General features: G+C 51.5%; 2 protein-coding genes across 3 annotated transcripts in view; one reads left to right on the top strand and one right to left on the bottom strand.

The window, feature by feature from the left end:
* Positions 1-2,118, bottom strand: part of OGDH (oxoglutarate dehydrogenase) — a 41,847-nt gene extending 39,729 nt beyond the window's left edge. Inside the window, exon 1 of the mRNA XM_054571403.1 lies at positions 2,038-2,118. The gene's annotated coding sequence lies outside the window, so the exon portion shown is untranslated. The remainder of the gene's footprint in view (positions 1-2,037) is intronic.
* Positions 2,119-8,877: 6,759 nt separating this feature from the next.
* TMED4 (transmembrane p24 trafficking protein 4) lies at positions 8,878-12,025 on the top strand. Of its 2 annotated transcripts, XM_054571405.1 has the most exons (6): positions 8,878-9,066; positions 9,185-9,285; positions 9,427-9,552; positions 9,803-9,949; positions 10,118-10,234; positions 11,025-11,099. In XM_054571405.1, exons 1-5 carry the CDS (start codon positions 8,907-8,909, stop codon positions 10,205-10,207), a joined length of 624 nt encoding a protein of 207 aa, XP_054427380.1. In that variant the 5' UTR covers positions 8,878-8,906; the 3' UTR covers positions 10,208-10,234; positions 11,025-11,099. The 2 variants fall into 2 exon arrangements, with proteins under 2 accessions (XP_054427380.1, XP_054427379.1); XM_054571404.1 differs by lacking the exon at positions 10,118-10,234 and having other exon boundaries at positions 11,025-12,025.

Consider the following 12,025-nt stretch of genomic DNA (forward strand, 5'->3'; position numbering starts at 1 on the left):
TGCATGAGAACGGCTAAAATAAAAAATAATAATAATAACATCACCAAATGCTGGAAAGGATGTGGAGACAAATACAATGCTGGTGGGAATGTAAAATGGTACAGCCACTCTAGAAAACACTTTGGCTATTTCTTAAAAATGAAACACGCAACTACCACATGACACACTGTTTGCACTGCTGGGCATTTATCCCAGGAAATGAGAACTGATAGTCACATCAACACCTGTCTATGAGTGTTTGCAGAGGCCTTATTCCTAAGAGCCAAAGGATGAAAACCACCTAGGTGTCTCCCGACGCCGGAGCAGTTAGGCCAGCTGTGGTGCATTCAATCTGGAGGCATTTAAGCAACGAACCCGATACAAGAAAGCGCCCCCACACACGACCCTTCGGAGAATTATGCTGCGAGGCAAAAGCTGGTCCCCAAAGGCTTATGATTGGAACTGTATGATTCCCTTTACATAACATTCTTGACATCCCCAAATTATAGCAATGAAGGACGGATTGGCAGTTGTCAGGAACTGGGAGCTGGAGGCAGGAGAGAAGAGGATGTGGCCACACAAAGGCAACGGGAAAAGAAAAAGGCAGCAGGGAGGACCCTCGTGGTGACGGAGCGGTTCCGCGTCTAGCCTGTTATCGACGTCGGTATCTGGCTGTGACGCGGTATTACGTGTCGGTAAAATGTTACCATTGGAGGAAACTGGGTAAAGGGACACTGGGACCTTTCTGTCTGTTTGTTACAGCTGCATATGGTAAATTTGTACGCACAGTCTAAAAATTGCAGTTCTCAAAATAAGCTGTAAAGGCCCAAAAAAAGGCAACTGAATGTGGACAGTGGTCTCAAAGAAGATAATCGGGACGCCCTGGCCTTCCTCCAGCTCCCCAGGAGTCAGTCCTCAGCTCCTCTGCAAAGCTGGAACAGCAGCACCGCGTGTTTTCGCCTGGGGAAGGTCTGCACAAAAATCTGCGGTGTGTCACTGGGCAAGAAGCGCGCCCGCCCGGGGCGCTCATCCTAGAGCTGCCCAGAACGTGTGCTGCAAGCGGGCCTCCAGTCGCGCCGCAAAGGGAAGGGCCGCGGAAGGAGGCAGCCGGCGCCCCGGGTTCCTGCCTACTCAGCCGCCAGTTTTGGGCTAGGTGTCAACACACACGCACACGTGTCAGGTGGGTGTGCGGAAGGAAAGGTCCTTGCGTAGGGTCTTCCTCCGGGAAGTGCCCTTCATCTCATCAGCGTGGGCTCTCAAACCTCCTGAAGGAGGATGAGGACGTGGGGCGCTGCGGGGAGCAAACCTGCTCAAGGTCGTCACCCCGGCAGCTCCAGGGGAGCAAGATGAACACCGTGGACTCCTGAGTCTGGGGGGTGCGGCGGTGTGATGGGCTCGCCGAGGGCGTCGCCTCCGGAGCGAAGGGGAAAGGACGGGCGGAGTACTGCGCACGCTAAGTACTGATAGCGGGGAGTACGGAGTGAGGTGGGGCACCCCGCACGTGGGGTGCTGCAGAGTAACCCGCTCAAGGGCGTAGCCCCAGGAGGGCAGGGACGACCGGGGCCGGAGCGGACCCCGCGCCGCACCCTGGGAGGCGGGGCCCGGGGCCCACAGCCGCTTCAAGGGCGCGCCGTCCGTCAGTCCCTCCTGGCTCGCAGAGGACACAGCTGGGCGTCCCAACGTGACGCCTCCTCGACCTTGGGGGTCACCCGGCGGCTGTACCCGTACCCTCACATCCGCCGCGCGCCCCGCCCCCCGCCCACCACAGCCAATGGCGCGCCGCTCCGCGCCCCGCGCGACCTCTGCGCGCGCCCGCACCCGCCAATCTCCGCCCGCCAGGCGGCGCCCGAGGCGCCACTGGCTGCAGCGTCCGTCCGTCAGACCCCTGTCCCACCCACCCTCCCGTCAGCCCCGCTCCATCCAGCTTCACTCCCTGTCACCGCGGCGCCGGCAACAACAAGGGTGCGGCGGCCTCACCCTCCACCGCGACTCTCGTGCCCTGCCTGACGGGCACGGAGCCTCCACACCGAACCGAGCCCGGCGACAGCGCGCGCTTACCTGTCTGCGGCTGAGCTCCACCCGAATGAAGCGCCGACACCCCACTACGGGGAACCAAACTCTCGGGCCCCGCCCAGGCGTGTGGCGTCAGCACGTAGCCCCGCCCCGGGAGAGCCCCGCCGCGTGGGCGGGGCAGGACGTCACAGAGCTGTGCCGCCGTCGGACGCGGCGCGTCCTAGCCCCGCGGGGACTAGGTTGGCGGCCTCGGCCGCGGTGGTGGGGGTGACCTTGGGTGCGTGGGGCCGATCTGGGCCCGGGTCTAAAAAGGGCTCCACACGAGACCAGCAGTGGGGTGTCGGAGGCCGTGAGGACAGCTGAGGAGGTCGGACAGAAAGGCGCCTCGGTCAGCGGTGGAGTGGGAAGCAGGAGGCCCCGGAGACCCCCGTTTGTGGAGCCGTCGTGGACGCGAGGCTTTCCCAAATGGGCAGCGGAATCGCTGCGGGACGCCGCGGCCTTCGGCCCGTGCATCTTGCCGTGACTCCCCATGCGGGTGGTCGTTGGCTTTCAGACGTTATGTTACTTACTGCTAAGAAAGAAAAAACGTTGTTACTAGGACACCTCGTAGATCTTAAGATGCAGCCCTATTTCAAAATGTGAAAATGTGGGGGAACTACTGGATCAGAATGTAAATATGGTGAATGGTGACCGATCACATAGTGAGGAAGTCAGCGCTTTGCTGCAGGGAGAAAGCCTTCCGTGCTAACGTGTCTGCAGTTCCATTCATGTCCTTTTTTAATTCACTTTTCCGAGAGTATGTTTATTAAAGCCGGGGACAGTGAGCCAGGGAAGGGCCTAGGGCGGAAGCAGCAGCCGGGGAGAGCCTAGGCTGGGCTGCTGTGGCCCCCTGAGGAGTAAAAGTCGCAGTGACAGAAGTGAGCCAGTGCGGGGCTGCTATTGGCTCACTCAAAAGCCAGAGTAGAAAAGAAACTGGGGGCCTGGGAAACAGGCTCGGGGGGCAGCCTGGGGTGAGCCGCCGCTGCTCATCGGTCTGGGGGGCGCCCGTGGTCCCAGAGACGCACGCCTGTGCGGGGAGGAGAAGGCGGCGTGAGGCACTGGCGGGCGCCTCTGCGCCAGTCTGACTGGGAGACCTTAGACCTTAGGCTCCGCACCTTCGGTGGGCGGTCCTAGAAAGCTAGAAATTCAACTGCTTTGTCTTCCCGATTTGTGAGTTTCTCTTTGGTGTTTATGGCAAGTGATACTGGTTTTCCTAAGTAATGATAGTTTCTAAAATTTTTAAATTGATGTTAGAGGGAGAGGAAGGGAAAGAGAGAGAAACGTCTAGTTGTTGTCCCACTTAACGATGCATTCACGCATGGGTGGTTTCCCGTTTGTGCCCAGACCGGGCATCCGCCTGGGCGTGAGGGACGAAGCTCTAACCACTGACCCGCTGGGCCAGGGCGTGATAGTTTTCTTTGTAATAATCGGTTCCGATTAAAGATTATATTAACTAGGTATTAGTATGGGAAGGTGGCGTCCAAGTAGCTGATAGTAGGGAAACGCTGTTTCACCGTCCTGAATTGTTCTGTGTATATTCTGAAGAACTTCAAGGACCTTGCCCTGTGGCAGAGCAGAGGATCCAAGGGCAGTGATCTGACCGTGACAGTCGCATAGAGGGGACAGCCGAATCTGGGCTGGAATTCAGACTGGGGACTGCGTCCGAATGGACTTAGAGCAATTCCTAAATATCTACAAGGGAAAGCCAAAGTCAGGGGTTTTGTTTTTAAGAAACAGAATTGTACTGTTACTTAACGAAGTATGCTTGCAAGAACAATGCTGGGCTGGTGTGTGGGGTAAGGATCGAGACCAGGAGAAGGCGGAGGAACAAGGAACAACCGCAGAATGTTTTCTTTTCCCCTTCTTTTTTAATGGTGGTTGAATATATATGTGAAAAATATTATCATTGCCCTGGCTGGTGTGGCTCAGTGGACCGAGGGCCGGCCTGCAGACCCAAAGTTTGTGCATTTGATTCCAGATCAGGGCACAGGCCTGGGTTTGCAGGGCCCAGTCCCCAGTTGGTGGCACATGAGAGGCAACTGATCCATGTTTCTCTCTCACATCAGTGTTTCTCCCCCTCTCTGTCCCTCTCCACCTCTCTAAAAATAAATAAAATATTTTTAAAAATATTCTCATTAAAGTGTACAATTTGGCATTAATTACATTCACAATGTTTTACAACCATCACCACTATTTCCAAAACTTTTTTACCAGTCCACGTAGAAACTCTAACCCTTAAGCAATAACTTCCTTTTCTCCTCCCCTGTCTCTTCTCCCTATACTTTCCGTTTCTACAAATCGACAGCTCTGGGTACCTCATCTAAGTGAATTCATACAGTATTTGTCCTTTCATCATTTTATTTAACATGTTTCAAGGTTCGTCCATGTTGTAGCATGTGTCAGAAATTTTTATTGGTGAATATAGTCCATTATGTGGACATGGTGCTTCTTGTCTATCAGGCGATGAACATTTAGGTTGTTTCCACCTTTTGGCTACTGTGAATAATGCTACAGTGACCACTGGCTTCCAAGTGTGTGTTGAGTACTTGTTTATCATTCTCTTTATAATACCTAGGAGTAGACTTGGTGAGTCATACGGTAATTCTATCTGTAGCTTTTTGAGGAAGTGCTAAACTGTTGCCCACGGTGGTCACACCATGTTGCATTCCCACCAGCAATGCACGAAGGTTCCAGTGTCTCCACTGGATGCTTTTCTTTTTAAATATTTATTATAGCCCTTCTAGTAGGTGTGAGGTAATCTTATTTTGGTTCTCATTTGCATTTCCTTATTTCTAATGTCAAGAATCTTTTCACTTCCTTATTGGCTATTTTTATGTCTCCTTTGGAGGAAAGTTTGTTCGTCTTTTTTTTCCCTTTTCCTCCCCCCTCCCCAGTCTTTTTTGAATTGGGTTGTTTGTCTCATATAGTTGGAGGATTTGATATATTTTAGATATTAATTCCTTGCAAAATATGTGATTTTAAATAGTTTCTCCCATTCTTTGCACTTTATTTGTACTATTCCTTGATGAACTAAAATTGTAAACTTTAATGAAGTCCATTCTACTGATGTTTGTTATTTTTGCTCATGTCATATCTAATAATCCATTGCCAAATCAGAGATCATGAAGATTTACCCCTATGTTTCGTCTGGGGGTTTTATGTTTTAGCTTTTACACTTAGGTTGTTTATCCACTTTGAGTTCATTTTTTAGTGTGGTATGTGGTAGGGGCCGAACTTTGTGTTTTTGCATGTGGAACTCCAGCTGTCCCAGCATCATCTGTTGATAGGCGATTCTTTCCCCACTGGATGGACTTGGCACCCTTTTTAAACATCCCTGGACTATATACATTGGGTTCATTTCTGGACTCTCAGTTCTGTTCCATTGATCTGTATGCTCTCTGCCAGTACCATCGTGTTCTGAGTACTGTAGCTTGGTAGTAAGTTTTGAAATACAGAAGTGACTTTTCCAACTTTGTTATTTTTCAAGATTGTTTTGGTTATATGAACCCCCTCAACAAATTCATATAATTTTAAGGTTTGGCTTTACACTTGGCAAAAAAGGCTGTAGCAGTTTTGATGGGGATTGTGTTGAATCTGTAGATCTCTTTGGGTAGCATTTACATCTTAACAATATTGTCTTCCAGACTGTGAACATGGGATGTTTTTCCACTTGTTTATGTCTTCTTTAATTTCTTTCAGCTGTTTTGTAGTTTTTGGTATACAAGTCTTTTACCTTGGTTAAATTATCCCTAGGTATTTTATTTGTAAATTGAATTACTCTCTTAATTTCCTTTTTCGATTGTTCATTACTGCTGTATTGATTGTTGTGCATTGATCTTGTGTCCTGCAGCTTAACTGAATGCATTTATTAACTCTAGTAACTTTCTTTTGGATTCTTTGGGATTTTCCATACGTAGGATCATGTAAAGTGATTAAAGATAGTTTTTCTTCCTTCCCTGTTTGTGTGTCTTCTGTTTTTCTTGCCAAATCGCTCTGGCTAGAACTTCCAGTACTGTGTTCTGTAGAAGTGCTGAGAGTGGACGCTCTTGTCTTCTTCCTGATCTTAGAAACTTTTCAGACTTTTACCATTGAGTATGTTTGCTGTGGGATTTTCATAGATATTCTTCACCATGTTGAGAACGTTCCTTTCTAGTCCTCTTTTTTTAGTGTTTTTGAGATGAAAGGATGTAGGATATTGTGTCTGTTTTCCATCAGGTTTTTTTCCCCTTCAGTTCTATTACTGTGGTGTATTGCATTGAGTGACTTTCTTATCTTGAACTATCCTTGCATTCATGGGGCAAATCCCACTTGGTCATGATGTATAATCATCGAAATATGCAAATTTGGTTTACTAGTACTGTTGAGTTTTGTGTCTACGTTTATAAGAGGTGTTGATCTAATTTTCTTGTGACTTTGGCTTTAGTATCATTGCAATGATGGCCTCACAGGATGGGTTAGGAGGTGTTCTCTTCAATCTGTTGGTAGAGCTTAAGTAGGTGTTAACTTTTCTTTAAATGTTTACTAGAATTCACCAGGGAAGCCATCCATTCCATACCAATTTTGGTTCTTACTATGTTTAGGTAATTTGTGTGTTTCTAGGAATTTATCCATTTCATCTAAGTTATCTTAATTGTGGATGGACAATTGTTCATAGTATTCTTAGGTTTTTTATTACTGTAAGGTCAGTAGTAATGTCTCTACTTTCGTTTCTGATTTTAGAGATGTCTTTTTATACTGTCAGTCTAGCTAAGTGTTTGTCAATTTTGTCAACTTTCTCAGAGAACCACATTTACTTTCATTGACTTGTTTTTTCATTGTTTTATCTCTAATTTTTATTTGTTCCTTCTAGCTTTGGGTTGTTTGCTTATTTTTTTAATTTTCTCAAAATGCAAAGTCAGGTTATTGATTTGATATCCTTTTTTAAATAAAAATTTTATTTATTTTTAGAGGGAGGAAGGGAGAAAGAAAGGGAGAGAAGCATCCACGTGTGGTTGCCTCTCACGTGCCCCCCACTGGGAACCTGGGCCAAAACCCAGGGTTGTGCCCTAACTGGGAATCAAATCAGTGACCCTGTGGTTCTCAGACCGGTGCTCAGCCCACTGAACCACACCAGCCAGGGTTGATATCTTCTTTTTTATTGTAGACATTTATTGCTATAAATTCTCCTGTAACCACTGCCTTCACTGCATTCCATGGCTTTTGCTCAATGGGCTTTATCATCAAAGTATACATTCTTCATTCATGGAACAAATGTTCATACCAGCTTGGTTCTAGGAGATGCAAAGGTGAATACAAGACAGGCAGGATCTGCATAGTGATGGAGCTGCCATTTAGGGTAAAGCAAGACAGCGAGTGATGGTTTCAAATCCATAGAACAGGGTACTGTGATAAAGAATAGCAGTAACACTGCTTTGGTGTTTAAATTTTATTTTAAATAGGTAATATATACATGTGGCTCAAAAATAAAAAATATATTAAAAAGTCTAGTGTGCAAAGTCTCCCTTGCTCCTCTGCGACCTCCTACCTGGTTATCTGCTGGCCTGGCAGACCCTCCTGAGGCAAGGTTTCTTTTAGAGAGGAAGGTGGGGGGCGGTGGGCAGAAAAAGGGAGAAAACATGGATTGGTTGCCTCCGGGATGCACCCTGACCAGGGATCAGGGAATCATACCAGCCTTTCGGTTATGGGACGACGCTCCAACCAACTGAACCACACCAGCCAGGGTGCACCTTGCTTTTACTTAGTGTTTTACCCTGGAAGTCTTCCGCTGTCAGTTCATAGTGTCTTCACTTTTTTTCCAGTTGCATAATTACGTGAAGCGGTTTGGGTGGTGATAGTTGATCCTTCCACCACTATTGGCTGTGGCAGCTCTTCTAATGGAAGCGTTCCAAGGGGCATCATTCCAACGACTGAAAATGGAAGCCCTAAGGCCCAGGCCCCAGAGCCACATAGGGCCAGTCCGGGTGCGGTGGAGGGAGACATGCCCCCGCCCACCGCCACGTCCCTGGGAAGAGCACGTGGATGGGGGAGGGAGGCGTTGTTGGTACTAGACTCTGCAGCCTCCCTACCCGCCAAGGCCCGATCAAGGTCACATGTCTTATTTGGGATTATGCACAGGCAGCCTCTCAAACTAGTCTATTTCCCCCACTTGCCTCTCTCCTCCACTTCAGTTTTTGAAAGGCTGAATCCAGTTGTCCTGCAGCCTGGATTTGCTTTATTGTCTCCTCATGACGTCCTCTGACTTCTTAACTTCCTATAAACTACAAGGTGGGACGAAATACTTGAATCAGAGTAAACAATACTTACGAAAGTATATTGTACCCACTGGTACCCTTACGTTTTCCACTGATCATCTTTTGCCAGGACAGGATCATTTAAAAATGTAAGCTCAAGTCACTTCTCAAACAAAATCCCCTAAGGGGTTCTCACTTTTCCCAAAGGCCTTAAGTGGTCTAACGGGCCTACCTGACCCTCCCTCCGCCCGGCTCCATTCCAGCCCTCACGGCAAAACAGACCCACGCCCGGAGCTCGGGCGGACGGACCCTGAGGCTGGGGCGGGGGGCGGGGAACAGAGGCGTCTCGGCGCATGCGTACTCTGCGCGCGTTGCGTCGCGCCTACTAGGAGCCGGGCGCAGACGCGCGCATGTGCGCTGGGAAGAAGGTGTGCGCCGGCTGTGCTACGTCCCTGAGGAGCGTGAGGGTCCCTCCCCAACGCCGTTTCAGACGTTCTGCGCATGCGCACCCTCCTGTTTGCCGTGCTTCTCGGCCTAAAGTGGGCGGAGCGGGCATCTGCGCACGCGTACTCTGAGTCCGGCCGAGCTGCGTCTCCTGGGGGCAGTGCGCAGGCGGGCGCAGGCGCGGTGGACGGAGGGCGGGCGATGGCAGGGGTCGATTCACCACGGCGGCTCGCGATGAGGCGGCTGGCGTTGCTGGTGCTCGCGCTGTGTGCGGTGGGCGTCCGGGGGCTGTACTTCCACATCGGCGAGACTGAGAAGCGCTGCTTTATCGAGGAAATCCCCGACGAGACCATGGTCATCGGTCAGGCGGGGTGGGGGTGGCCTGGGCTCTGAGTGTCCCCAAGACGCGGCCGCGGCGCCCCGCGGAGTGCGCGAGCCCGGCGGACGAGGCGCGTGACGCCGGCTCTGTCACTCCGCAGGAAACTACCGCACCCAGATGTGGGATAAGCAGAAGGAGGTCTTCCTGCCCTCGACCCCCGGCCTGGGCATGCACGTGGAGGTGAAGGACCCCGAAGGCAAGGTAGGGCCACCGCTGTCCGTCCGCAGGCTGTGGCGCGGGCGCCGTCCTCCAGAGCCCCCTGGGGCGTGCGGAGCTCGGGAACGGCAGCCGTCCCTGGAGAGGCCCTTGCAGGTGGCGCTCCCACTGACTTCCGTGTTGCAGGTGGTGCTCTCCCGGCAGTACGGCTCCGAGGGGCGCTTCACCTTCACTTCCCACACCCCTGGTGACCACCAGATCTGCCTGCACTCCAACTCCACCAGGATGACGCTCTTCGCTGGCGGCCGACTGGTGAGAGAATGTTCTTTGGCTACAGCTTGGGATCTCTCACTTGGTTCCAAAGTTCTGATTTACCACCATCGGTATTTGTGACACTTGGTGGCGTAGTCACAAGTGGGGAAACGGGGCCCTTCTGTCCCACGGCCAGGGGCAAGAGGGGGTTCCGTAGTCTGGAAAGAGCCGTTGAAAGCTCCGCTCAGAAACGGTAACCTCAGTGTTGCTGACCCTCTGCCTTTGGGGCTCCCGCCCCGTGTCCTTGTAGCGTGTGCACCTAGACATCCAGGTTGGGGAGCATGCCAACAACTACCCGGAGATCGCGGCCAAGGACAAGCTGACAGAGCTGCAGCTCCGAGCCCGCCAGCTGCTCGATCAGGTGGAGCAGATCCAGAAGGAGCAGGACTACCAGCGGGTAAGGCGCGTGGCTGTCGGGGGACCCCGCGTTGAGGCTTACACCTGCCACACCCACTGGAGTTGCCACTCGCCCGGGCCTCCCACGTGAGCTGCTCAGAGAGCGAAACAGAGGGCATTGGTCTAGAGCAGCGATTCATTCCCTCTCTCTCTGCCTTTCCTCCCTCAGATTTTATTTTTTAGGGACAAGGCGAGAAACATTGATCATTTGCCTCTCGCCCACCCCCAACTGGGGGCCTGGCCCCAAACCTCAGCATGAGCCCCGACTGGAGTCGAACCCCAGCAGGTCTGTACTCGGCCTGCTGAGCCGTACCAGCCAGGGCTAGAGAAGCAGTTTTTCAACCTTTTTCATCTCATGGCACACAGAAGCTAGTTTCTAAATTCTGACGCACACCAAAAAATACAGCACAGTGTATTATTTAGAGATCTGACCCAAAAAGGGTAGTTTTGATTCATTCATACCAGGGGGCTATTGTGGTGGTTGTTGTCCTTACTTGACAGGCTAAGGAAAAGCAGGTCACTATTCCTGACTAAAGAGTCAAGTGTTGCATATTTTAAAAATTCAGGTGAGCCCTGACTGGTGTAGCTCAGTGGGTTGGGCATTGTCCCGCAACTAGAGCAGTCGCAGGTTTGATCCCCAGTCAGGGCACCTGCCTGGGGTGCAGACCAGGTCCCCAGTTGGGGGCAGGCAAGAGGCAGCCGCACATTGATGTTTCTCTCCCTCTCTTTCTCCTCTCCGTCCCATCTCCCTAAAAATAAGTAAAATCTAAGGAAATAAAAATTCTGGCGGCACACCGGTGGAGAATTGCTTGTCTAGAGAGTTCTTTTTAACCTCTGTAAAGTGACAGTGCAGGCGACTCCTGTTTGCTTTGGGATCTTGCTCAAAATGGTAGGAGTGCAGTTCCCATCCCAGCGGAGAGGCTGCTGCACAGCCCTTCCCACGAGCACTCCCGGTGCAGTCGCAGCGCAGAAGGCCCGCGGTCCCCCGGCGGGTCATCCCGTGGGAGGGAAGCCCTCGCGGCCGCCAGGGCCGGGCTGGGCCGCACGGCTAACCCCGGGTTTGTCGTCCCGTGCAGTACCGTGAGGAGCGCTTCCGTCTGACCAGCGAGAGCACCAACCAGAGGGTCCTGTGGTGGTCCATCGCTCAGACCGCCATCCTCATCCTCACGGGCGTCTGGCAGATGCGCCACCTCAAGAGCTTCTTCGAGGCCAAGAAGCTGGTGTAGTGTCCTGTCCGTATGACCCTTCCCTCTCACCCTGGTTATTTGGTACTTAACATACCTGGCTTGTGAGGGGGAATATGAAAAAGACATAAACCACATTGGTTCCCTGGCAACAAAACTTCCCAATCAGCCACTCGTTAACACTGGTTCTCAAGGACATAGGACTGCGGTCCGAGATTTCAAAAACACCCTGGGGTTTGCGCACAGTCCGAAGTGACCCGGAAGTAAGTCTTGCTTCTTTGGCCTCCAGTGATTCCCCCTCCATCCTGTCACAAAATGAGCAACGACAGGTCTGTCCTGGAACCTGTCCTCGTCTGCTCGTGCAGTAGCAGGGGAAGTGCCCTCCCGAGGAGGCCTGCCCCTGCTCCCGTCCGTCCCGGTTCACTCGGTGGCCCCGTGAATGTAAATAAGTGGCCAAGGCCCTAGAGGATTGAAATGTTTTTCTATATATTAGAACTATTTTTTGATAAATTATATATTTTCCTTCCTAGTTGAAGTGTTACTGCCTGTGTGTGACTAGCTGAAAACACCAATGCAGCTCCGCCTGCATTCTGTTTACCCACGTTTTTGGTAACTACTGTGGCAGCTCTCAGATCTCAGCGGCCCGTGGGCTGGAAAGCGGACGTCCCAGCTGCTGTCCAGGCCCTACCCGAGGGCCAAGTAGAGACCCCTCCGAGGCACCCGAGGGACGCGTCAGTCGGGGCCCGGGAAGAGCGCGAGGTTGAGCGCACGCACAGGCAGGGCGCTCCTCCCCTCCCCCTTCCTTTGACCTTGATTTAAGCTGTGGTGGTGGTTTCATGGAACCAGAGTTGGTTCTTACACAGATTTTTCCAGTGAAATAAAACGTGTTGCAC

Source organism: Pteronotus mesoamericanus, unplaced genomic scaffold (assembly GCF_021234165.1).
Source record: "Pteronotus mesoamericanus isolate MK-2021 breed Mesoamerican mustached bat unplaced genomic scaffold, CSHL_Meso_final contig_220, whole genome shotgun sequence".
Taxonomy (NCBI): domain Eukaryota; kingdom Metazoa; phylum Chordata; class Mammalia; order Chiroptera; family Mormoopidae; genus Pteronotus; species Pteronotus mesoamericanus.